The following is a 27,721-nucleotide window of genomic DNA, read 5'->3' as shown; positions in this document are numbered from 1 at the left end:
TCCTTGCCTTGTTCCATAAAACATATATGGCAGCCTACAAAAGTAGGATTTATACCAGCATAAAATGGGTTTGTTTTCTTTCTATTTGTCCCTGCCCCACTCACCTATAAAATATTTTCTGCTATTGTTGTTGTTTTTTGCCTCCAGGGTTATCGCTGGGGCTCAGTGCCAAGGCTGTGAATCCACTGCACCAGTGGCCTTTTTTTCCCCTTTTTTCTCTTTTTTTCTTTTTTTTTCATTTTTTTATTCAGTAGGACAGAAAGAAACTGAAGGGGGAGGGGGAGAAAGACACCTGCAGACCTGCTTCACCACTTGTGAAGCATATAAAATGTTTCTTAATCTAATGTTTATCTCCCTAGCTACCTTCCCACCTGCCACAAAGCTCAGTTGTAGTATGGAGTCAAAATATTTTTTTAATCTAATTATCTTAATTCTTTTTTTTTTCTTTATTGGGGCGGGGTTAATGGTTTACAGTCAACAGTAAAATGCAGTAGTTGGTCCATGTGTAACATTTCTCAGTTTTCCACATCACACTCTAATCCCCCACCTAGGTCCTCCTCTGCCATCATGTTCCAGGACCTGACACCTCCCCACCCCAACTCAACCCAGAGTCCTTGGTTTTGGTGCAACATACCAACTCCAGTCTAATTTCTGCTTTGTGTTTTCCCTTCTGATCTTTTTCAACTTCTGTCTATGAGTGAGATCATCCCATATTCATCCTTTTGCTTCCAACTGACCTCACTTAACATGATATATGAAGTCAAAATCTTATTGATCTATTTACTTATTGCCTCCAGGGTTATCGTTGGGGCTCAGTGCCAGCACTATGAATCCACTGCTCCTGGAGGCCATTTTTTCCATTTTGTTGCCCTTGTTGTGGTTGTTATTGTTAATTGTTGTTATAGCTGTTGTTGTTGGATAGGACAGAGAGAAGTTGAGAGAGGAGTAGAAGACAGAGAGGGGGAGAGAAAGAGAAGCAACCACTCTGCAGGTGGAGAGCTGGGGACTCAAACTGGGATCCTTATGATGCCTGGTCCTTGTGCTTTGCGCCACGTGCACTTAATCCGCTGTGCCCAGCCCCCAGGTGAAATCTTTCCAGGCAACTTTTAGAAAAGCTCATTTTCCTGGGGGGGGGGGGGGAGAAAGGAAGGAAGGCGAGAGGGAGAAAAGAAAGAAGGAAAAAAAGGGAAAGGAAGTAACAGATTTGGGGATTGGTGAAGTGTCTTGTGTGCATAAGGCCCCAAGTTTAATCACCAGACGAAGATAAACAGAATAAAATAGAGCATCAAATTACAGAGCAGTTTTCTACACACACACACACACACACACACACACACACACACACACACACACACACACACACACACACCCAGCCACACACAATCTCTCTCTCTCTCTCTCTCTCTCTCTCTCTCCCTCTCTCTCTCTCTCTCTCAGGTTTTTTGTCTGTTGTCTTGGGGTTTTAGTGACTAGGAAATGAAAGAGAAATGCTTTTTCAAAGGAACACCTGTTTAAAAGTTGCCTCACCATCGCGTTCCTCCTTCAGCAAATTCATAGCAGTGACACTTGGATGGAAATGCCAGAGACAGGAATGCACACCAACACACTGGTGATACTGGAATGGGAACTTAGAGGGATCAGGGGCCAGGTAGGGGCGCACCTGGTTGAGTGCATATGTCACAGTGAGCAAGGACCCAGGTTCAAGCCGCCAGTCCCCACCTGCAGGGAGAAAGCTCTTCACGTGGTGAAGCAGGGTTGCAGGTGTCTGTGTCTCTGTCTCTCTCCCTCTCTCTCACCCTCTTCCCTCTTTATTTCTGGCTATCTCTATCCAATCAATAAATAAAGATTTTAAAAAAGAAAATTAGAGGAATCTGGTTCCCTGAAAGCATTTTTAGGCCATTGAACCAGCTTTTAACTATTAGCTTCAAAACTTGAATACTAAAAAATAAATGCCTATTTCTCAAGAACTGTTTCTGAAGTTTTTGCTTATTTGCAGCCAACTCATACTGGTGAACCTGATAAATTCATTAATCCAACTTCACTGTTTTTTCTCTTTGCCTCTAAGGTTATCGGTGCCCGCACGATAGGGATCCACCGCTCCTGGAGGCTATTTTTTCCCATGTGTTGCCCTTGTTGTTTATCGTTTGTTATTATTGTTCTTCTTGTTACTGATGTCGTTGTTGCTGGATAGGACAAAGAGAAATGGAGAGAGATGGGGAAAATGGGGTGGGGAGAAAGACAGACACCTGCAGACCTGCTTCACCACCTGTGAAGCGAACCACCCACCCCACCCCCCGCCGCAGGTGAGGAGCCGGGGGCTCAAACTGGGATCCTTATGCCAGTCAGTGCACTTTGCACCTTGTGTGCTTAACCTGCTGTGCTACCGCCCGGCCCCCAACTTCAAATTTTTTAACTTTTAATTTGTGTAACTTAAATTTTTGAGCAGTTGCAATGATTTTTATAATGTCATGAACTTAAAATAATGCACTCAGTATTGTTTTCTGCCAGATACAAGTGCAGGGTTACATTTCTTAAAATCCTCATCATCTATAATTTGAAATATACCCTGTAATCTTGTAACCACTATTAATCATAAATTTAGAAAGTGGCTTGGAAGATAAATAAATAATCTTCAACACACGATGATCAGTAATATCAATGAAAAGAAGGGTTTTTGTTTTAAGAAAGCAAGTTTTCAAGCGAGGTATTTCATGTTAGTAGACTCCATCACAGTATTGCCACCGTATTATTCTTTGTTTGAAAGGTTTGTTTGAGAGAAAGAAAGAGAGAGAAGAGCTGCAAAGACAGCACTACTCAGCTCTTGGAGACAGTGGTGCTGGGAGCTGACTGGGGGCGGGGGCCCTGTGCATGCAGGTCTGGTGCACCACCATTGCCGCCATTGCAGGCTCTGCCCGCTCCGTTTTTGTCTGTTTTGTTTTTATTGTTTGTTTATCTCTTTATTGGTAGCTAGTGGCTAACAGTTGACAGTGAAATACAATAGTTTGTACACGCATAACATTTCCCAGTTTTCTATATAACAATTCAGCCCCCACTAGGTCCTCTGCCATCATGTTCCAGGACCTGAGACCTGAACCTTCCACCCCCCTTACACACACACACACACACACACACACACACACACACACACACACTCACACACACACACACACTCACACACACTCACACACACTCACACACACTCACATACACACTCACACACACACATACACACTCACACCCACTCACACACACACTCACACACACACTCACACACACTCACACACACACTCACACACACTCACACTCACACACACTCACACTCACACACACACACACTCACACTCACACACACACTCACATACACACTCACACACACACATACACACACTCACACACACTCACACATTCACACACACACTCACACACACACTCACACACTCACACACTCACACTCACACTCACACACACACTCACATACACACTCACACACACACATACACACACTCACACACACTCACACACTCACACACACTCACACACACACACTCACACTCACACACTCACTCACACACTCACACACACACACCACCAGAGTCTTTTACTTTGGTGCAGTATACCAACTCCAGCCCAAGGTCTGCTTAGTGTTTTCCCTTCTGATCTTATTTTTCAAGTTCTGTCTATGAGTGAGATCATCCCATATCCATCCTTCTCTTTCTGGCTGATCTCACTTCACATGATTCCTTCAAGCTCCATCCAAGATGAGATGAAGAAGGTAAAATCACCATTTTGAATAGCTGAGTAGTATTCCATTGTGTATCTAGACCACAACTTACCCAGCCACTCATCTGCTATTGGACGCCTGAGTTCCTTCCAGGTTTTGGCTACTACAGATTCATAACAGCTGTCTGTTTTATTCTCTGTTTTAAGAATAGTCTATTTTCTTTTGAAATGGTTTGATGAACAAGGAGAGAAAGAAACCAAACCAGGGCGTCACGCAGTGGCCGTGATCAAACTCAGGGCCTCTTACTTGAGAGTCCTGGGTCAGTACACACTGCACAACAACAATAACAAAAATAATCTGACATCTTTAACAAACATTTTGAACAGAAGAGCTTCACCATTTAAGACTCATTTAATGCTTCATTCACTTCCTCCAGTAGGTAAGGCGAAGTCAAGTCTTATCGCCACTGCTTTACAAATTGCCTACGTCCCTCTGGGAACTAAGGAGTGGGTCTGCACACCTGTGGTTCTTACCTGCTTCTAGCAGTTCTGTATACATGGGGTGTTTACTGTAACTGCATGTTTTCTAAACTATCACATGTGCTGTTTTAAAAAATATTTATTTATTTCCTTCTGTTGCCCTTACATGTACATTTTTCAATGGCTACAAGAGCTGTATGTCTGCAAATAATCTGGGGGGGGGGGGGTGGGAAATGTCAAGTCTTTTCAGTTGTGATGTTTATATTAAGAGCTGTACCGGGACACACTTGAGCTACGTCTGTTTAACCGTGTGGCGTTAAGAGGAACGCGCATTTCTTGAGCATTTATTTCATCCGTTTTGCTTTGCTTTTTATTTTTTTATTTCTTAGCACCAAGGAAGATTGCTTCAGTGTTAACATTCAGCCGCCTGTTGGAGAACTACTTCTACCTGTAGCCATGTCAGAGAAGGATTTTAAGAAAGAGCAAGGTGAGAGATTGCTCAGGTTCGCGAGAAACGTGCATCCCAAGTAGCCTGGGCTGGTCCCTCTGGCCGTTCGTTCTCTGGGAGAAATGAGCATATATCCAGAACCACTCGCAGACCTCTGCGTGACTTGTTCAACTCACACTCACAGTTCGCTTTTATGAAGTCACCTTCAGAGTACGTCTGTCTTCCCTCCTGGCATACTTGAAACTTGACTCATAAGGAATTTTTAACTTAAAAAAAAAATCATTCGCATGTTTTTAAAATAATGGGTTGAGGAGCGGGGCGGTTGCATACTCAGCTGAGTACACACACGGCAGTGCTCAAGGGCCCAGGTTCGAGTCCCTGCTCTTCCGGAAGGGATGTTGGGGGAAGGGTGTTTTCTCCTCCTCCTCTTTCAATTTCTCTCTCTTCTATCAAATAAAATAGAAAAGAGGAAAGAAAGAAAAAAACAAAAGGGAAAAAAATGCCTGTTCTTGGCAGTGGATTTGTAGTGCCGGCCCCAAGCCCCAGCAGTAACCCTAGTGGAAATAAAATAATAATATCAGTAATAATAAATTGATTCTTGATCAGGGTTGTTTTTTTTTTTCCTTTCAAGTATGGGGTTTGTGGTTTTTTAACCTAATGATATTCTCATATGTTCTGTTTAGTGAAAATGCCAAGAATTTGGGGCTCAGATGTGTTACACCACTTATAAATGTTGTATCTGTATTTCACTATAAGACTGTTTGTGTGTCTTGCTGATGTGTTTTTCCCTGGCACACATTAGAGCACCTTACCCTTTGAAATGAATTCCCAGTGATAGCATTAAGAGATTTCCTTTTTCTTTAAGTAAATGCTGTGCCGTTGGACTATATCAGAGCTGAGTTGTTTTAAATATGCCCATAAAATATTTTCATCAGAATAAAAGCATTGATATCGTGTACTTGTCCTGGAGTCAAGAACACCTCTAATAAAAAAAAAAAAATCTTCTTATGTAAATAAGAGGAAATAGCTTTGTCTGGTTTTATGCATCTGAGGATAACATCCATAAAGCTTGAGCATATATTTAATTGGTATGCCAGCAAATTTTTTTTTTAAGTTTATTTGAATCTAGGCAATTTTTTTTCCTCTGGAGGGGGTGATCAGACAAATATCTCCTTATCGAGAAGTCATTAAATCATGTCTGTCATGCTTCCAGAAAGTGGCATCTAGGAAGAAGGACATGCTTCCTGGCAGCCCTTCACTGCAGTGCCAAAGATTTTTTTTTTTCCCCCTCTGTAAACCTTTGCAAGCCATAATGTTAAAAGACTGGCAGAAAGACCTCACAAAGAACATCTGTTACAAGACTGTAAATCAATGGTAAATATATTTAGGGATTTTAAACGAGCATGACTAAATCTACCTTTGCGTTAACTTTTCTCAGTTTAACTATCGTTATAGAAAAAAAGAAAAATCATCTTTGTGGTTTTAGTTTTCTGATGACCAATTGACTTGACGCTTACATTTGCTATTCTTATCCTTTGCTGGCTAAAGCCTGCCTCTCTGCTTTGCACCTGCTCAGCAAACCAAGGTGAGTGGCGCCACGTAACCGAATAAGGCTTTAGCACACTGATGGTTAAGGCCTTTTCCTTTTTGGAACATGTAGTTAAACTTTACCTAGAGCCGCAGGTCAGGGCGCACACTGACTATCTTTCTCCCTCCGCTTTTGTTTAGAAAACTTGATATTTCGATCAAGTTTTTTTTTTTTTTTTTTTTTTTTTTTATGCTCTGCTGTGACTGAGGGATTTTTTCCCTGACTAGCCAGACAGAACCGTAAGCTCGTGAAAGAGGTACGCTTAGAGAACAGCTGTGGCCCTCTGTGGAGTGGTTGCCAAAATTCCTTTTGCTTCTGCCATTTTACTTCTATGGTTGTTGATTATTTGTCTGAATCAATCTGGCAGCTGTTTGCTATGTTTAATAGAGCAGAAAGGCTACTCTGAATCAAGCTATTTGAAAATTTGTTTATACGAAATATTTGTAAATCCTTGCAAGTCTCTTGGCATTTCTGTATCATTCTTTCTGTCTCCCTGAATTCAGTTTGTTGATGTGGGACTTGATGCTGGCAAATTTACCACAGGTTTAGAGGCTTCACAGCAGCATCTCGTTTAGTTAAAGATTTCAGCTGGTTTGGTAATAGAGGTCTCCCAACTCATCTTAACACATGTATTTTTTTGCTTGCTGTACTATTGCAGAATTAGCTTAGTTTATTTCACAAAATATACCTAGAAATAACTCACTTAAAAATACTAAGTCAAATAAAAATCAGTGTCCTGAGAATCTATCAATACAAACTGCTGGCAGGTAAAATGACAATAGATTTAAGATGTTTCTGTGCATGTCATGATATAGCTTCAGCCCGTTTTTCTACTTTAAATAAAATGGATACTCATATTTAATATCTCATTTCACAGGGCAATCTGTTTTAGGCCTCAAGAAATGCATTAAATATGCATTTAATATTAATGTTAGGATTGAACTGAAATATTGCAAAAACATGAGGAACATGGTCCTAATTCTATATTAAAAACATACATAATTAAAAAGTATATGCAATAATAATTATGAATGCTTCTAACAGATCATATCTGTTAGACTGGTGTTTTTAACAAAAGAAGTTATTATATATATACATAGTCTGATGTGTCACTTTTTTCTCAGTTCTCTGTAGGGTTCCATAGCTAAATTCGCATGTTTATAAGTTGGTAACCAAAGTACTAAACAAAAGATTATTGTATCCTGAGATAAGTTATTTAAGGTAATCATAATCTGAATCTTAACCAGAAGCATGACAGTGAGATTGATATAGAAGTGTATTTTATTGCTTTGAGTTTTGAGTCTTACAGATTTAGTTAATGGTTTAGTTCATTGGTGATTTCAGTACCATAGGAAACCACTCGCTGAAAATATATAACTTGCTTTCGTGAGGCGACTTTAACTGTATGACTCTTAAACCAATTGCTCATTTCAAACGGCCTCCTCTTATTCATTTTCTTCTCATGAATTAGATTATTCACATTTCCCTAAAACTTAGAGAAATTTCAATTTTATATTCTTATATTATCAGGTTGACGTTTTTTTTGTAGTTGATCAACCTAAGTTAAGTGGTGTCCACTACTTCACCAAAATTTAGATAAATTCTAATGAAGCGACCAATTCTGTAGTCTGGCAAGTTTAAACTGTAATTCCCAATAACTTGTATTCTGTATGAACAAGCTGTATAGTGTTCGGTCCTTTTTTGAATGGGAGAAACTTTTAATGATACCTTGGCATATTTTTCCTTCTCGTTAATGTGAGAATGCCTGATACATTTTCATTTCGAGAAATCTCTGATTTAAGAAACCTAAAATGTTTACTTAATTTTATTATGATTTATGCATCTATCTTAGGGGTTCCTAGCTAGCAAGATGCTAATTCTTTAAATGGTCAGACATTGACTATTTGCTGGCCCTTAACTACCACAAGCAATCATCTTTGATGCCCCTTAATTAGAGCACCTTTTTTTCTTTCCAGGTTCTTTCCACCTCAGCAATCGAGACAATACATTTGCTTACCATGCTGCTCTCCTAAGTGTTCTTTTGCATGTAAATTAATCTTGATTCAGTTTACACTGTCATGCTGAGTGGTACAAATTGCCTATAACAATAAGACAGCATGAGTTAAAAATAAAGGGGGGTGGGAAGGCAGATTGAATGTGTGCCTTACTTGATAGGATGTTATTTTGCTTTATGCCAATACATTAGCTGACGATAATGAATCTTCTGTTCTGAAAAGCATGGTTTAGTTGATTTTTTTAATTTTACTTCAATGGAGCAGTACCTTGTCTTTTATAGACCAAGTTAGACAAACCATTAATGACAAGAGTGTTAAGGTTAAATATGAAGCAATGCATTCACTGCTCTGAGTGCTATCCATCTTTCCATTTACAGGAGCTTGACAAAAGTACTGGCTTTGTACGACATTCCCTTTAATTACATGCTGCGGGAAACAGGCTTTTAACATAAACATAGTTGCATTCATTTATTCAGCAGTTGCTCTTCAATAGAGCCTAATGGAGAAGGTTTAAATCCTAAATGAGTACACACATCTCTCAGCAGTGTTATGTCAGCAGCCCCTGCGCTTTGCTTAAAAGCAGTGTTTGACTGCTTGTGTAGTTTTTAAAGCTTTCGCCTAATGTTGAAGTTAAACAGTCTTAAGACAGAACAGAGTGTCCTCGAGTTGAAAGTACTTAGTAAAACCGCTCTTTGTTAGAAGCTAGCGAAGTCTTTTTATAATATTAGGGACTCAGATCTCCAGGCCGCTAAATATTAGAGAGGTTTTCAGAGGTCTGATTGCACCTTCAGGTATTGCAACTACAAGTATCGAAGCACAAACATGGAATTTTACTGTTTTTACAAATTTCATAAATGATCACACATACATGTTTCCAAAGACTGTCTTGCTGTTTGATGCCATCAAGTATCAGCTACGATAACACAGATCTAGATGGATGACACTGATTGTAATTATTTGACCTTTTTTAACCCGTGTACTAAGCTTTAATATTCATATCAGGCGTTTGATATGTTACTGGATTTGTTCACTGAGCATATTTACATGAGGCTGTGATCTTAAAGGCCTGTTTTACATGAGCTCCGTATGATTTTTGTTGGTGATTTTGTTTAACTTCATTTCTTTTATATCAACATTATTCACAACCTCTCTGAGATTTTAGTATCTTTTCCATTCATGTTTCTCCTTTGTTTTCAAATGTCGTACATTAGAATTTTTTGTTTTCATTCACTCAGCCAGTGCTATGACTGTTATCAGCTGTAGCTGGGAAGCATAACATTTTTTGAGCCATGTAACTGTTCTTCACATTCAGTCATTGTTCAGGTAACTGTGATCCATCCTATCAAGGCTATTCATCAGATATACTGCTAGTTATTCCAGAATCACTTTGATTTGTTCTCAGGCAGCGTTGGGCAAGAGAGACCTCTGAATGAACAAGAGGGAAAAGCATGCATATGTATTTTGCACTTAAATTTTCAAAAAATTAAAAGCACATTAGTTTACTTAGCCCAAATTAACTGAGTTTATTTTAAAGGGGCTGATATTGAAATTTACCTTTACAATTCTAACGTTCTTCTACTGCAGTATTTGAAATCAGATTTATTGTTATTAAGTTAGAGTGCATTTTTTACACATCTTCCTACACAAAATTATGTTTGTAAGTTTTAAAGTTGCAGTTCTTTTTAACTTTATGATACTTGTAAATTGCATTCTGACCTAGTATTTCTTTACTTGAATTTTTTTCTTCCTAAGCTTGACTTGAGTTTAAACAATTGTTTTAATGTAGCCCTTACAGAGAAATCAGTAAAAGGGAGGTGTCTTTTGCTCTTACAGGAAAGCTTACCGGGATGAATGAAACTTCCGCTGTGATCATTGCTGCACCCCAGAACTTTGCTCCCTCTGTGATCCTTCAGAAGGTGGTAAATGTAGCCAACATAGGCGTAGTCCCTTCCGGCCAGGATCATGTACACAGGTTGGTTCACTGGCACATCAAGTAGAGAAAACTTGTGGACTTATATAATACGCGTATGTAAGCACGTAATTCATTCCTTTGAAAGAATAACCCTTAAACATATCTTCACTCACACGTGCATACACACACACTTACACTCCTCTTGGATGGTTGTGTATTTCATGGATTTGGTTTGGGTTAAAGCCCTCTACTTCATACAATATTCAATATACTTATTATGTCTGACCTGTATAGATACTGTACCCGTATTTTATATCAGCTTAGTGATCTGTGAAGGTACCTTTTGTGTGGTATTATTGAGAATTTATCTTATCTCCTGGGAGCACTGTTTTGCAAAGCAATGAAATTGGGTATCTATTTTATTTAAAAGGAAGGAGTTGGCTACCACCTACAGATTTTCTTTGGATGCTAGTCCACACAGGTCGCTCATTAAGTTGCTAGACAACCGACACAAGACTATAGCCCAGCTTGTCTCTCCTGGGCCAGGAACAGCTTCATCGCCAAATATCTCAAGCCTGAGATGTAAGCTCATCACGTTTAAATCTAGCAGAAAAAGTGATTGATATGTTTACCCTTTTTGTATCCTTAGGAGTCCCAGTGGTTTGAAATGGAAGTAGAGACAAAAATAACTCCCCCCATGAGCAGACAGGGAGTCACTACTGGTCCTCCATGAGCTTTAAGGGAATTCATCGAGGCCATCAGAATGTCTTCTCCCAGTGTCCATCTGCTGTCACCTCTAATGAGAAAAGAAACCTAGATTTTACAGGAATACCTTCAGGCTTTAAAAGCAGTGCAAGTCCAGCAACACAGTTCACTTGGATAGTGCTCTTGAAGCAGTTGTCATCATCGTCATCATCATCATCATCATCGTCATCATCACTGTCCAGGGACCAGAGAGGCTTTCTGTAAAGTGTGCTCCAGGCGATCCAGGTTTCACTTTCTGCTCTGCCTCTGTGAGAGTCAGTGATCTCAGGCAGTCATAGCATCTTCTAGGCTTTAAGCTCTGTGCCTGTTTGTAAATGGCTGGCAGGGAAAAGAAAGGACAGGGAGCAGAGTAACTGAGTGGTGGCGCACTGGGAGCATGCACACATTACACAAGTGTCTCTCCTTTCCTCTGCATCTCCCTCCCCTCGCCGCCGCCGCCCCTCCCCCCCCCCCCCCGCCCTTTCTCTCACCCTCTGTCCTATGATAACTTGCTCTTCTGAGAGTAAGACTGACTAAAGCCTTTCTTGCACTTAGTAATAGATTTAAGGTTATTCTGAAAAATACTAAGAAAAGAATTGCTGGTCTATGCTTTAATTTTTTAGGACTTTTGAATTCTGAGAGAGCTTTTTTAAAAGCATCACAGTGCTAGGTGGTGGCGCACCTGGTTGAGCGCATATGTTCCAGAAGCATCATGATATTCCTTCTGTCCATTTTAATGACTAGAGCTCGCCTAATTATTTCTTAGAATCCTTAACTACCATGTTTCTTCAGGATTTGAGTATTTTACATCAAATACTAAGTAAAAAAACACTATATAATTACTAGCTAAGAAAAAGTGAATCTTAGTTATGCGAAAATGTTTAGCACTATAAAGTAGACATGTCTGTTGACCATGTAGTAGAAAATGGCTACCAACAGCAACAAAAAATGGCCTCCATTAAGACAGAGTCAACTAGGGGCCAGGCAGTGGCGCACCTGGTTAAGCACACGCATTACAGTACACAAGGACCCAGGTTCAAGCCCCTGGTCCCCACCTGCAGGGGGAAAGCTTCAGAGTGGTGAAGCAGGGCTGCAGGTGTCTCTGTCTCTCCCTCCCTATCTCCCCCTTCCCTCTTAGTTTCTCTCTCTATGAAATAATAGATAAATTAAAATAAAATTTTAAAAATTAAATCATATACATATATAAATTAAAGGACCGCAGATGTTACCTAGTTAACTACTTTTTCTCTTTATTGGCGGGATTAATGGTTTACAGTCAACAGTAAAATATAGTAATTTGTACATGTATAACATTTCTCGGTTTTCCACATAACAATTCAGCTCCCTCTAGGTCCTCCTCCACCATCATATTCCAGACCCTAAACCTTTCCCCCACACCCCAGAGTCTTTTACTTAGGTGCAGTAAGTTAACCACTTTTAAAGATCAGTTGAGACAGTGTATCTATTATTAGATTATCTGAAGTTTATTTTGACTTTCAAAATGGCTTAATAGTATCAGAAACCCAGTCAGTATAGTACTTAAAACTAACATTATCTTCATTTCTCTAAGACTTGCTAATTAAAAGCCAAAAACTATCCCCCCCCAAAAAAAAAAAAAAAAAAAACCTGCTCTTTGAGGACAAAACCATCTTACTGTGCTTCAGAGAACTGTGGTCATTATGTCAAGCCACTGTTCTCCAGATCACATATGTAGCTGAGTATCTTCATTTCTTATGTGGGATATTTCCATAAAGCTGTAAGATGCACTGTGCATTCTAGGAGCTTTGTTTGAGGGGTGGAGTTAACGGTGCCCAGCACAAGTCGTTGACACACGGGTTCAGTTTCTCATCTCCTCACAATAAATACCGTGCATTAGTCTTGAAACATTCCTTAAGACAATACTGGTAAGCAAGTGTATCAGTAAGATCTACACAGAGGAGAAAACGAACTGCTAAAGGGAAAGCTAGAACTTTGATGTGGTCTGACAGCAGCTAGAGGCTATGAGCTGGCTCTTCCACCAGGAACAATGTGTTGTGTTGTGCTCACCTGAGAAAGAACTCCAGTGAGGACTTATGGCAGAAGTTTCTAGTCCAGAGCTCAGGAACTGAGCTTCATTTGCTTTGACTACATCACAGTCCTCTGACAAAGGTGCTGTCTGTTTGTCTGTGGCCAGAAGCGAAAAGCCTATAGTACCAAAATCCCCAAGGCTTTCTTTCCTGTATAAAAGAATCACGCGTGACTTGTGAGATAAAGCTAAGATTCCCAGCACCCACACCTCCAAACCCAAATTGACTCCTGTGGGCCAGCACCCAGGAATCTGCATTCTAGCTAGCACTCCAAATGTTTCTTGGGGAAAGGATCAGAAGTCCAATGAGCAGCAAAGCGCAGGGACCGGCTCCCCACCTGCAGGGGAGTCGCTTCACAGGCGGTGAAGCAGGTCTGCAGGTGTCTATCTTTCTCTCCCCCTCTCTGTCTTCCCCTCTTCTGTCCGTTTCTCTCTGTCCTATCCAACAACGAATGACATCAACAATGGCAATAATAATGACCACAACGAGGCTACAACAACAAGGGCAACAAAAAGGGGGGAAAATGGCCTCCAGGAGCGGTGGATTCATGGTGCAGGCACCGAGCCCAGCAGTAACCCTGGAGGGAAAAAAAAAAAAAAAAGAAGTCCAATGAGACGGCTCCGTATTCCCAAGGATGAGTGATTTCCACATTTTTCTCCCTTCGTTTCCATATTTCCCTTTTATGGATTAATCGCTGAGTCACATCAGTGGTAGGTATCTCATAGAACTCGCCCATATATCCGTCCCAGCCTTGTCCAGCAGGAGGGTAAACTGCAAGTCGTGGTTCTATACACTGTGACCATGTCTGGAAGACTTAGGCCATGAGCAAACGTTTCCACCAGCAGTCTCAGCCCTTTCTCACTGTAGCCCAGTTTGAAAGATTCTGATACTCATATACGGGAGTGCTGTCACACAAGCCTACTCACTTGGCCCTTTCATGACAAACAGATTGACTCTGTAAGAGGGAAATGTGGTATTTGAGTGAGAACAGAAAGCCTTGCCCTGCCATGATTCTATTTTAGTTCTTAGCTTTCTCTGTAAGAACTTCGAGCAGCTTTCCTTATAACCTTGGATTCAAGCTGTTCCTTTAGCCCCTGTGCATCTTACTTTCTGGTTTGGATTTGTTACAGCACCGCTCTTTTTTTTTTTTTTTAATTTTGAATGGATACGACTTGCGGACAATGACAATCTGAATGAAACAGGTATTCTCCTGTTTTCGCTTGGGTCCTCCACTACTAGACACTTATACTGCTGTGGACCCAACAGGAGACCCATGACACCCTGGCAGACAACATTGCAGTTTATCGACGCCTTGAAAGAGTTAGTTGCAGTTTTAAAATTAATATTTGTTTCCTTCACTATAGTACTTGGATAGAACAACTTGCTTCATTTCTAGGTCTTCGCTTATGCCATGAAGCTTTGTCACGTATGTGTGATCCGTGGAATACGGACAGATACGGTGGTTTCTGTTCTGTTCTGAAATACGTAAAGTGTGAGACTCTTCCCTTCAGTAATGTTTGGAGAGCCTTGTGACAGGTTTTGTTACTGCAGGAGCTGCAAGCATGTATCCTGGTCACTTCTTGGTGGCCTCTCCAGTATTTCCCTTTCTTCCATTCTTAGGTTTCATCGATCCTTGGGTTACTGCTTCTCTTTGTTATTTTATTTTTTTCTCCCCTGATAACTGCAGGGTATTTAATACTGGGTAATTTTGAAGAATCATAGTGCAAAACAGCATTTCATGCCTTGGTACCTTACTTTTACAAGCCAGATTTTGTAGTCTATTCCCCCAACCCCACACACACACACACACACACACACACACACACACACTTTTCATAGCTCTTACAAACAAGATTCGGTGTGAACCATCGGAAATGGCATTGCTTTTCCTACAACATGAAAATTAGACTTTCAAGACTAGACGTGTAGAAAGGCCTCGAGTCCTTGCTCAGGTTGGCGGCTGTCCACTAGAGGGCAGCACTGCTTTTTATCTGACTGCTTTGCTCTCTGGAGGCGGAGGCGGTGTGAGCAGCTCCTCGTTGAAAAGCAAATGTAGACCTCAGCTCATTTCTTACAGAGAAACCATACTGGGATCTTTCAGAAGTAACCGAACTGCACAGTTAATTTTTTGCTTTAAAACTTCCTTCCCTTAAATTGTGCCTGAGTCCACCCATTGTAAGGTCCTAGCCTGCAGCGCAGAGGGATAGCGGATAGGAAATTAACATTGCCTCCATGTACAAAGGAAAGGTCTTCCTGATGATTTCTTTTGTGGGGTGACAAGATCATGAGTACGAATTTACTTGTACTATTTTGTTTTCCGCTGTTAACTCACATCTTTACTCCACATTCCCACTAAAGAGTGTGAAACGCCTTGGAAAAGCCACCGGTGGCACCCCCTGCCTTCTGAGAAACTACACAGAGATTGCTTTTAGCTTTCCTGTAAAAAGGAAAAGAAGGTGCCATTGACCAGGTAGAGTGGTGTATCGTTTTGATTACCATCTCTAGAGAGTAGAATAATAAAAAAGGTATATCTTAAATTATGATGGTGAATTTTTTTTTTGTTTTAACTTTTCTCATGAGTCTGTTTAAAAACGCTGCCATATTATTGGCTGGTTTTTTTTTTTAAGAACTAGGAAAATACAATTTTGTATGAATTTTCTGTATGTAAATCACATATTGCATATTGATTCAGTATAATGGGCTTATCTCTAAAATACATTTTAATAGTCAGCAAGTTTAATTTTTATAACTTACAAATCCTCTTCCTACACTGTTAAGTAGAACATGTACTATCTATGCTTTATCAACTCAAACAAATAAGGATTTGTCATTTCTAATCCTTTGGAAAATAATGCTCCAAATTACTATAATGTGGTATTTAATATAAAGAGGTCTATTCAAACCGGTATCTCTTGTATGTAATCACTGTGTGACTTCATTACACATTTGTCAACTTTGGACTAATTATTTTTATACAGCTAGGGCAGGGCACTGCATCTTGTGACCGTCTTTCTTACTAATAGGATTCTGTCTGCTTCAGCAGGCAGTAATTGAAGGCTTCATGTACAGAGTAGGGAAAAAAAAGTTTTAGCCTGAGTGGGCCATTGTCACAGCTTCTGGTAACCAGTAGAACAGAAAACATGAGAAAATTGAACTCAGAATAGAAAAATCAGAGACCAGGAAGACCAGCCAGGAGAAGAAAAGGCATGTTTTAAAGCTGTTGCACTAAGTGTGGCAAATACGATTCTGGGCGAAAAGAAAAAGAAAAAAAAGAAAAGTTTCTGAATACCCTGGGGATTGATGTAATTTCTCAGGTAAATATTTTAAAACTCATGCCGTCCAATTAGCATCGAAGTTCTTAAAAGCAATTGCTATCCCGTTTCTTTTCTAACAAACAGCAGTTATCATCTATAGCCAATTTCTCACAAACCAAAAAATAAATCAGGCTTAAATAGGCGAGGGAATAAGTCCACATGTCAGAGCTAATACACGCTTTTATCTGTTACGGAGTGGCCCTTTTCCCATAGTTTTGTCCATAATCAAGACGAAACAACAGCTTCAGAAGTGTGGTACATGTGTTCATGTAGGTTGGGCATCTAGTTTATCTCAGCTTTTTTTTTTTTTAAGTTTTTATTTATAAAGTGTGAACACTGACCAGACCATAGGATAAGAGGGGTACAGTTCCACACAATTCCCACCACCAGAACTGCATAGTTTATCTCATATTTTCCTTTAATCTCAGAGACTTCTTAGAGGCTTCAAAGGTTAAGTATTAAATGCTGGAAATAATAGACAAAGAGGCGGAGATTAAGATGAAATACAGAGAGAGCCAAACAGTCCTACTCTCGGTGATTACAAACGGCAAGCGCTTGGTGGTAGAGCAAAAATAAGAAATCATGGGGAGTTGGGCGGTAGCGCAGCGGGTTAAGCGCAGGTGGCGCAAAGCTCAAGGACTGGTCTAAGGATCCCGGTTCACGCCCCTGGTTCCCCACCTGCAGGGGAGTCGCTTCATAAGCGGTGAAGCAGGTCTGCAGGTGTCTGTCTTTCTCTCCCCCTCTCTGTCTTCCCCTCCTCTCTCCATTTCTTTCTGTCCTAGCCAACAACGACGACGTCAATAACTACAACAATGAAAAACAACAAGGGCAACAAAAGGGAAAATAAAATATAAATTTTTTAAAAATCATGAAAAAATAACCAGATTGTACCCCTTTTATGACATGGCGCCTGTCATCCAGAGGCAATACACGTCTCTCTCACCGTCGCGATGCTCCAACGTGGTCTCTTAGTAGTCCCTACCTGTGTCACAGCTCCATTCAAGACGATTTTGGTTTTGCCATCGCTGGTGTCTCGAGAAAGTGTGCAGTTGGGAATGCTTACATATCTCTAATCTTTTTTTTTTTAATTTACTAATTTATTTATTCCATTTTTTTGCCCTTGTTTTGTTGTTATTATTGATGTCGTCGTTGTTGGATAGGACAGAGAAATGGAGACAGGAGGGGAAGACAGAGAGGAGAGAAAGACAGACACCTGCAGACCTGCTTCACCGCCTGTGAAGCGACTCCCCTGCAGGTGGGGAGCCAGGGGCTCGAACCGGGATCCTTAAGCCGGTCCTTATGCTTTGCGCCACCTGCGCTTAACCCGCTGCGCTACAGCCGGACTCCCATCTCTAATCTTCCAAGGCAGAAATAAAATGCACCCAGAGGGACAGAATGGGAAAGCTATTGGGGAGGGGATGGGATATGGAGATTGGGTGGCGGGAATCGTGTGGAGTTGTACCCCCCCCCCATCCTATGATTTTGTTAATGTCTCCTTAAATTAATTTAAAAAGTATATCTCATGACAAAGTATCAGGTAAAAAAAAAAAATCCTTTTGAGTCACAGGATGTCACAAAATCCTGTGCACCGTTTCTGAAGGGGAAATCTTCCGCGTTAAATCTCACGTAACAGCAGATGGAGTGAGCGCTTCTGAGGCCAGTGAGGCCTTACCTGTCTGACAGAACAAACGGGCAGTTCAGCTCACGTTCCTGAGCAATCCTTCACTGGTCGTATGTCCCCGAGCAAGTTTCTCAACGCCAGGCTTCAGATTTCTACTTTGCCTCATTTAGAAAGTGAGCTGCCAGGGGGCCGGGTGGTGGTGCACCTGGTAGAGTGCACGTGTTACAATGTTCAAGGACCCGGGTTCAAGCCCCCTGGTCCCCACATGCAGGGGGAAAGCTTCACAAGTGGTGAAGCAGGGCCGCAGGTGTCTCTCTGCCTCTCTCCCTCTCTGTCTCCTCTTCCTTCTCGATTTCTTGTTGTCTCCATTAAATAAAGATAATAAATTTTAAAAAGAATATTAAAAAAAAAAGTGATCGTCCATATAGAATCAAGGGAAATTCTTTCTCTCTCTCTCTCTCTCTCTCTCTCTCGGCCTGACGTGAATGTTCTCCATTTTTCTGAATAAAGTTTAAAATTCATGGTGAAAAAAAAAAGTCAAGGGCTATTATACAAATTACTCATGAAGCACTTGGAATTTCCCAGTGCACATTTAAAAAATAATAATAAAAGGATGTCGATGGTGTTACTGTCATTATCGTAATCAGAAACTTCAAGTGCCTTCTAGAAGGGGGTGGGGAGGAAGGCTGACACACTGGGATCTTAGTTTGAGGTACAGTACAGAGGCTGACCACTAAAATTTAATATCCGGAATTTGACCCCAAGGTGTCTTTGTAATCAGTGTTTATGTAATTTAATTTTGGGGGGCATTATGTTTATTTATTTATTTGGGTAGACACAGCCAGAAATCGAGAGGGAAGGTGTGATAGGGAGAGAGACAGACACCTGGACACCTGCAGTATTGCTTCACCTCCCTGCAGGCGGGACTGGAGGCCCTGTCGCCCCACCAGGTGCGTCACCTCCAGGCCCCTTACAACCAGCGCTCATCACACTCCAGCCGAGCTAGGGGTGGTTTTTTACTCTTACCGGAACCATCTTCTGTTCTAAATACCAAAACCTCTTTGTCTCTGGAACTACAAACTACTTCTTAACCAGCATTTCTCTTTTCTTGGCTTCTTCATCAAGCCCAACAGACAGACCAACCTTGGTGACAAGCCACCCACCATTTTTCAACTTGAAGAGAACTAGAATAGAAGAAATGTTATTTTTCCTTATTAAGAAGTATCCAGGGTTCATGGGCATAAGATGAAATCCAGCCATGACTGTCCTTTGAATGTCGGCTAAAGCCCAAGCTGTTTGGGAGTCAGCTGATGGATAAATTTGGGAGGAGGGAGGGTGATTTTTTTCCTCTGAACGGACCAAAACAAACCAGTTGTAATCATGCCGTGTTCCAATTAAAGTCTTCCTTTTTGAACTGTGAAATGAGAGTGTCAGAACATCTGATCTTCTAGTCTCTGCTTTAAACATTGCTTTCACCATTTGTGCCCACTAGAACATAGAGACCCATTTAAAAGGCAGTAGCTAACCAGTTTTATTATCAGAATGATTTCCTTAACATGTTTTCACTGCAGTGTAAACAAATGTCTATTCACTTTTTTTTTTTTTTTACCCTATTTTTTACGGCATTGAGAAAAATTTTGCCAAGAAGATTTCAAAGACATACGCAAGGCACTTGATCCTTTTAAAAACATACTGACAGGAAGATTGATATCTGCCTCTGCTGAGTTTGCATTAGTGTAAGATTAGCTCTTAAGTTTTTAATAAAAAGAATGGGATAAAAATGTGCTGTGGAACTGTGTAGGCCTGGAATTCAAACCACGGTGCTTTTGTGTTCCTGTTCCGACAGGATCTCCCTGCTCTGTCCATGGTCCTGAGACATCAGCATTAAGTAAAGGAAGGTACTGAGAAAGCTTTTGTTGACATAGTCATCGCCTTGTCAGAAGTAGGGTCTGGGTGGTGATGACCACATCTTGGGAAGAAGCTGCATGATTGAGGGAGACAGTGGGGCCACCTTGTATCATCTTACGACATGGTTTAACAAAAATCGCAGAGGCCAAACTCTCCTGTGAAGGAGAAGAACCTCAAAATGTCACACCATAGAAATACATAAACTTAAAAGGGGTGATAGCAAAGAGGTCTGCCGGGCACTGGTCATCTGTTCTGTGTTCTCTCGGAGGTGAGACTTGAGTGCCCAGTTCCGAATCTCTTGTAGGCATGTCTGGAGAGCAGATGGCCACTTATGATAGGGACTTTATAAAGTCCTCTCTGAAACACTGGTTTCCTTTCTGCTCCTGCACTGGTTGCTTACTGTTACTTCTCTCAGTTGAAATCCTGTCCTGTCAGATTCTTTACCTGTCTTCTACACATTTGCAGAAAGTAGCTTTCCATGTTTGTAGAGTGCAGAAATAAATGACTGGGAAGGTTTCTAACAGACTTTATCAATAACCCATTAGGTAATGTTTTAAAAGCCACCTTAAAAGTGTGAATAGCATTTTCAATTTAGCAAAATTAGCGTATTCGTTTTGCTTTATCTGATGCATTATTCTAATTATCGGTGGAAAACTGGTTTTCATGATTCTGTTTAAGCCAAAAATGGTTTGTAGGGTTTCAAGGAAAAAAAAAAAAAGAATCTAATGTGTTATGAGATCTTGATGTCATTTAAAAAAAAAAGAAATTACTTTTCATTTAAAGAGAATCTGCTTCCTGCTTAAGTGGCTAATATTTTAATTAAGTCGGGAGTGAAGTTTTTCTGAGTGTCTCCTGATAAACTCCCTCTTTTATGTTGATGGTAATTAAACAGATCCCTGAGGACTCCGTAGGCTCTGTGCAAGGCCCATGCTAATTGTCAGGCAGGAGACACTGACCAGTTGGTTTGCTGTTGAATAGGCCACAGCGTGCTGTCTGCCTAGCAGTAGTGTTTGCCTGCATTGTGAGCTGTTGTCAGGGCTAACTGGGTGCCATTGTGGCTGAAGATGTCGCGCAAATTGAGGCAGATGGCTCAGATTCAGACACGTGTCATACAGAAAGGGGAAAGGGGATTGGCCCTGCAAAGTGGGGTCACAGCAGGTCACAGACCTGCTCTACACTTGTTAGTGTTTTCAAAAGCTCATATGCAGCAACTTTGTTCTTCGCCAGTCATCCCTGCAATCAGACCCCCTCCCTCCACCCCCCACCTCCTCCCCAAAATATGTGTGGAACATACTCCATGTGGAAAATGGAAACGGAGGAGGGTACCGTCCCCATCCCCATCCTCCTCGTCTCTGGGGCTCAACTGTGCACGCAGAATGAATTACCAGGACTGGCAGAAGTTCATTGTGCTGCCAGCAGCTTTTCCGTCAATTGCAGTGCTTAAAAGGCTAGTTTTGCTTTTAATTCCATATAATTAGTAGATTCTTCATGTCTTGGAATTTAGTGATGGAGCCTTAGACCTCAAGTTTCTCCTTATATTCTGAAGTAGGGAGAAGAATGGAATGGTCTAAACATTCACTTTAAGAAAGGAATGTGGTATGTTTGCTTGCTGTGTGTTTTGTTAACGTGTCTGCAGCACTAGAGACTGAATTTGAATATTTTAACATGGGTGAATTTGTTGAAAGTAGAGTTTTAATGTATGTAAAATCACTTAACATCTTACACAATCATTTCAGATATAAGGAATGACATTTTCCAAATCTTTTGACAGAGGGATCTTAAAACATATGATGGTTTATTTTAAATTACCCTACACATGATGACATGTTAAACATCAAATTAATGAATGGCTTCCAAACATATAGTTACAGACAACTAATCACATGTATATGTTGTTCAGACTGATAAGTAGAATGGCCTTCTTGTTTCTCTTTCATTCTAAAGATGCCCTAAAATGATCTGATTGTGGTTAGCATGGTGCTGGGTAGTTTATTGATTTTTTGGGGGGGGAGGTTCTTGGCAGTAGGAAACCTGTTGTCAATTATTAAGGGGGGAAAAAGAACGTTCTCATAAACCTATTTGAATTTATGCCTTCTCTCCTCCCCCCCCCCCCAGGCCTCATGATAAAAGGTGTCTTTCTCTTTTTTTTTCTTTAGGTTTGCAGCTAAAACTGTGCACAGTGGGTCACTGATGCTAGTCACAGTGGAACTGAAGGAAGGCTTTACAGCACAGCTCATCATCAACACTGAGAAAACCGTGATTGGTTCTGTTCTGCTGCGGGAGCTGAAGCCTGCCCTGTCCCAGGGGTAACCTGCTTACATCTGGACTTGAGAATCTGGCACACAACAAAAGTGCCTGGCATCCGCTGCCGCTGCCTTTCATTTATAATAATAGCCCTTCCATCTGGCAGTGGGGGAAGCATACACTCTCGACATCCTTGTCTCCTGCTTTAGAACGCTAGTGTGTGTCTGTCACGTATGCACTACTTTCCTCCTCTTTGCTTTGCTAACCAAAGAACATAGATTTTACTGTCGGTTCTCTCACCTCTTGAATCTATCTCTGTGGCATTTTCCCTGTCCAGCTCGTCCTTCTGGCCTCCTCTTCTCCAACAATGATGGACACGAAGTGGATATTTAAAGTTTATTGTAAATCATCTCCCCTCCCCTCGCCTCACCCTAAGCAGAAATCAGCTCAGAGAGAGATATGAATAACCTCTCTGCTTTAATGCACAAACATGGGACAGCGTCCTTTTTTTATAGTTAAGCGCAGAGGCACGGTCTCTGTAAAATTTGCTTCTATGAATTTCTTGACGTTGTGATTCACTATTGGTGACTGTCATCATGAACTGTCTCTGAAAATAAGAATAAACTAGCAAATGAATAGCATTCCTCTTTGCATTCTTAAAATGAGAAACTGTTCTTAATCCTGAAGTTCATATGCTGGGTTTTTTTGTTGTTGTTGTTGTTGTTCTAAAGTAAATATTTCAGATATTATGGAAAGAAGCAGTATGGTTGACATAGTGAAAGGGGGAAAAAAATCACTCTCACACCAAACAGGTCCTCTCATTGTGATAAAGAATACACAACCCCAAGAGAAATATTGGTATATTTAGTAAGACAAAAGTCTTTGGGTTGCAAAATGTGCCTCTTTCCATGTGACTGATACGTTGTTAGAGGCATGATTTCAAGACCTGTTAGCTCTACTGAATAGACTAATTGAATCTCATTGTTTCCTTAAAAACTTTTGACGATAACTTTGATGGACTCAAATATGTCTGGTGGGAGTCGGGCAGTAGCGCAGCAGGTTAAGCGCACGTGGCACAAATATGTCTAGATACTAAGTGGTGTGAAGTTAATTGTAGGAAAAAAATTTTAATTATTTATTTACTTATTTTTTAAATATTTTTATTTATTTATGAGAAAGACAGGAGGAGAGAGAAAGAACCAGACATCACTCTGGCACATGTGCTGCCAGGGATCAAACTCAGGACCTCATGCTTGAGAGTCCAAAGCCTTTATCACTGCCCCACCTCCCGGACCACAATTGTAGAAATTTGATTGAACATTTTTAATAGTTTTAACACTGGTTTGCAGTAACTTAGGATTTTAGGATAACCTGGCTCCATACGTTCATGTCCATAGTCAACTCACCACACACCAGCCAGTCCTCAGTGCACACCCAGTGAATTCCAAGAGAAAAGAACATATTTACACTCATTCCTAGGGTGTTCATTTTATCTGCAAACTTAGTCAAGTTACCGTTCTCAGTAATCAGAAGATTCATGTTCTAATATCCTTACACTTTTTTTTTTTAAGCCAGTGGAAAGCTTGTTTATTCTTCTAATACAAGCATAGACTTGGTGTTTGTTTTTACCAGAGTACACCTCAGCTCTGGCTGTGTGGGGGACTGAATTTTGGGGCCTCAAGCATGAAGGCTTGCTTTATTTATTTGTCTCCAGGGTTATCACTGCGGCTCGGTGCCTGCTCTACGAATCCACTGCTCCTGGAGGCTGTTTTTTCCCTTTCGTTACCCTTGTTTATAGTTGTTATTATTATTGTTGTCATTGCTGTCGTTGTTGGATAGGACAAAGAAATGGAGAGAGGAGGGAGACAGAGAGGGGGAGAGAAAGACACCTGCAGACCTGCTTCACCGCTTATGAACTGACCCCTCCCTGCAGGTGGGGAGCTGGAGGCTCAAACCGGGATCCTTATGCCGGTCTGTGCGCTTTGCGCCATGTGTGCTTAACCCGCTGCGCTACCGCCTGACCCCCAGGCCTTTTTTTTTTTTTTTAAGCATCATGCTGTCGCCCCTGCTTCCAGAGAGGACATGCTTGTCAGTTCCCTTTGTATAGAGCCATGTAATGAGACATTTTTAGATCTAGTTACTCATTTTTAAGACAGATAGAAGAGGAAAGGACCAGAGAGCATCATTCTGGCACGTGAGATGCCAGGGATTGAACTCTTTATATATATATACATATATATATTTTTTAATTTAGTTTTATTTTTGCCTCGAGGGATATTGCTGGGGCTTGGTACCAGCACTACGAATCCACTGCTCCTGGAGGCCATTTTTCCCCTTTTCTTGCCCTTGTTTATCATTATTATTATTGCTGTCATTGTTGTTGGATAGGACAGAGAGAAATGGAGAGAGATGGGGAAGACAAAGAAGGGGAGAGAAAGATAGACACCTGCAGACCTGCTTTCACCGCATGTGAAGCGACTCCCTGCAGGTGGGGAGCCGGGGCCTCGAACCGGGATCCTTATGCAGGTCCTTGTGCTTGGCACCATATTCGTTCACTTAACCCACTGCTCTACCGCCCAGCCCCCTGGGATTGAACTCTTGACCATCAGACATTGAGAGTCGAGGTGGCCCAGGCTGCTGGATTTTTTTTTGTTAAGGATGAGAGTAGAATGTATTGATCAGAACACTGTAGCGCGTATATGAGGAGCATAAGTCGTGAAAAGCAGAGCAGACTGGGGACCAGTGGTCCGATGTTCAAGCAAACAAGATCCTTAGATTTTTCTGCTCCTGAATTACACCTCTGAATCAGAGTGAAGAAACACTGCTATAGGGGGCTGGCTGGTGGCACACACAGTTGAGCACACAGAATGTACAAGGACCTGGGTTCAAGCCCCCAGTCCCTACCTGCAGGGGTATGTTTTGCAAGTGGTGAAGAAGCAGTGTTGCAGGTGTCTCTCTTGCCTCTTTCCCTACCACTGTTTCCCTCTCAATTCCTGACTGTCTCTATCCAGTAAATAAATAAAGATAATGTAAAAGGAATCAAAAGGATTACTGCTATGGACGTTACATGTTCTGTCCTCTCTGGAGCCTTATATGCTGATAACACATCCAAACCACCTCTGCGGTTACACTCCGCTGACACTTTTCTTACTGAGTTTATTATTATTGTTTTATTTATTTATTTTTTGTCTCCAGGGTTATCACTGGAGCTCGGTGCCTGCACTATGAATTTCACTGCTCCTGGAGGCTATTTTTTCCCTTTTGTTGCCCTTGTTGTTTATTATTGTTTCTGCTGTCACTGTTGTTGGATAGGACAGAGAGAAATGGAGAGAGGAGGGAGAGACAGAGGGATAGAGAAAGACAGACACCTGCAGACCTGTTTCACTGCCCATGAAGTGACTCCCCCGCAGGTGGGGAGCCAGGGGCTCAAACCGGGATCCTTACAGTGGTCCTTGCACTTTGCGCCACATGCCATGTGTGCTTAACCCCGCTGCGCTACCACCTGGCCCCTCTTACTAAATTTATTTAAGCCTCCTAACGGGTTGAGCCAAGAGCTTGTTTTTAATTGTTTGTGGGGGGGGGGGGTAGTGAATCCATTGCAGCTGCCCAGAGTACACAGTTGTTTGGCTTCTCTCAACAGGGGTGTGCGCACCACCGCCGCGGACTTCTTCCTCGTGCGTGGGTCCTCATGGGCCTGCCACACCCCTTCCCATGTCCCCCCTTAGACCACGGTGAGTCGAAGGCTTACAAAACAAAAAAAAAAAGTATTTAGTTGTTAATTTGATAGGCCAGAGAACTTGAAAGGGGAAGGGAAGATAAGCCACCTGCCGCCCTGCTTCACCACTAATGAAGTTTCCCCACTGCAGGTGGGACCCAGGGCTTTGAGCTCCAACCCCCTGTACTTGGTAGCAGCCTCACTCAACGAGGTGTGTCATCACCCGTGCTATAGAGAACTGGGCAAGAAATACCTGTTTTTTTGGGGGGGGGATATATTTATGGTCATCAAAACTGGAAGTAGAGAAGTTTCGATAAAATTGGGGGACTTATCTCTGAAAAGAGGTCGTTTGTTGGTGTGCTTTTTAGAAACTCAAATTCCAGTAGAACTTTGCTTTTGAACAGAACATTTTCATTGCTGATACTTGATCTTAAATCTGCATTGAAGTAACATCGGAGTATTGCTGACAGTTGGAGTCATTTCACCATCAACAGCTTGGCGTCATTAAAATAGTTTTCACATCAGTAAAATCAGGGAAAGTGACCAGTGTTCTCCTAGGCCCCACCCACTTTGGCGGTCCCTGCCCTCACTTCCTTTCTTTTAGCATAGCCCATGATGATCTTCAAATTATTCCATCGAGTCGAGTTAGTCAATGTTGAATTCTTAATTCTAGCTATATTTTTTCATTTTAATGTCCACTTAATGGGACATTTTATGTACTCCCAATTTTGAAGAATGGCTCTCAGAGTATATTTCAAAGTGAGCTTCATTTTTAGAATCGCCGAACATTTGCTTTATTTATTATAAGAGAAGGAGATTGTCTTAATTCTGGAGAGGCCATAACAATGAATTTGTCAAATTAAAATGCTTGAATACTTGCCCTTCCCAATAACTATTTGCAAACATTTGAATAACTTCTAGTAGCTTGTGAAAAGTTCACCCTTGTGCCCCTGTGAAGATTGGGGGGGGGGATGTCAGAGTGTTCAGTAACACAAAGGGAGATTTAAAATTTTTTTAGATCAGCTGTCAGAAAATCTAGACTTTTTTCACCTTTTGTCCCCCCCCCCCCCCCAATAATCTGGCCTTAGAGAGAATTTGGCTGAAAGGCGGGAAATAATCCTCTTTTCACACAATGGGAGGAAGAGAGGCCGAAGTTATCACACAAAACTAACAGCCTTACTGTTTCCTTAAAGATTGCATCCACTGAGGAGTAGGAGAAGCTGTGGTAGACACTGTCAGGCATATGGTAAAATGGAAGAGAAGCATGCCCAGCTGACGAGAAAGGAACAGCTTTGTGCTCTTTGCTAGTCAGTGAACCCTCTGCCCTGCTTTGCAAATAAACAGCACTTCCCCCCTGGTGTAGCTGCAGACATGTCCTCCGCTCCCGCTCCTGCTCCCGCTTGCTTCTGGTGCCTGTCAAGCAGCTGTAGGTGACCAGCCCCAAGTCTCATGACAGTAGCAGGACTAGCCGGCAACGGGGCACATACCTCTTTAGTTCTTCATTAACTGAATGTTTGTTAATAGAAAGACAGCTTCTGTCTTTGCGCCTGCCTCATTTTTAAAAGCTTTCTTTCTTTCTGCCTTATAACTTGAATAGTTACCACAGAAAAAGTTGTCGTGATCATTTTTACTGTGGAGAGGGGGAAAAAAATCAAGATGCTGGGGGTATAGCTCTGTGTGAATTGCACATTTTGCTTTTTAATTTCTTTATTGGGGAAGTAATGTTTTACACTCGACAGTAAATACAATAGTTTGTACATGCATAACATTTCCCAGTTTTCCACATAACAGTACAACCCCCACTAGGTCCTCTGTCATCCTTCTTGGACCTGTATTCTCCCCTCTCACCCACCCACCCAGAGTCTTTTACTTTGGTGCAATATGCCAATTCCATTTCAGGTTCTACTTGTGTGTTGTTGTTTTTTTCCTTCTGATCTTGTTTTTCA

At 41.4% G+C, this 27,721-nt stretch overlaps 1 protein-coding gene across 1 annotated transcript in view; it reads left to right on the top strand.

Annotated features, from left to right (window-relative positions):
* Window positions 1–22,739, top strand: part of AP3B1 (adaptor related protein complex 3 subunit beta 1) — a 228,023-nt gene extending 205,284 nt beyond the window's left edge. Inside the window, exons 25-27 of the mRNA XM_060201077.1 lie at window positions 4,590–4,687; window positions 10,085–10,223; window positions 21,973–22,739. Coding sequence (XP_060057060.1) covers window positions 4,590–4,687; window positions 10,085–10,223; window positions 21,973–22,126 — 391 coding nt within the window. The 3' untranslated portion in view covers window positions 22,127–22,739. The remainder of the gene's footprint in view (window positions 1–4,589; window positions 4,688–10,084; window positions 10,224–21,972) is intronic.
* The last annotated feature ends 4,982 nt before the right edge of the window (window positions 22,740–27,721 follow it).

Source organism: Erinaceus europaeus, chromosome 11 (genome assembly GCF_950295315.1).
Source record: "Erinaceus europaeus chromosome 11, mEriEur2.1, whole genome shotgun sequence".
In the NCBI taxonomy this organism is placed as follows: domain Eukaryota; kingdom Metazoa; phylum Chordata; class Mammalia; order Eulipotyphla; family Erinaceidae; genus Erinaceus; species Erinaceus europaeus.
Note: the sequence above shows the minus strand (reverse complement) of the source record. Positions and strands in the feature narration are given on the sequence as shown.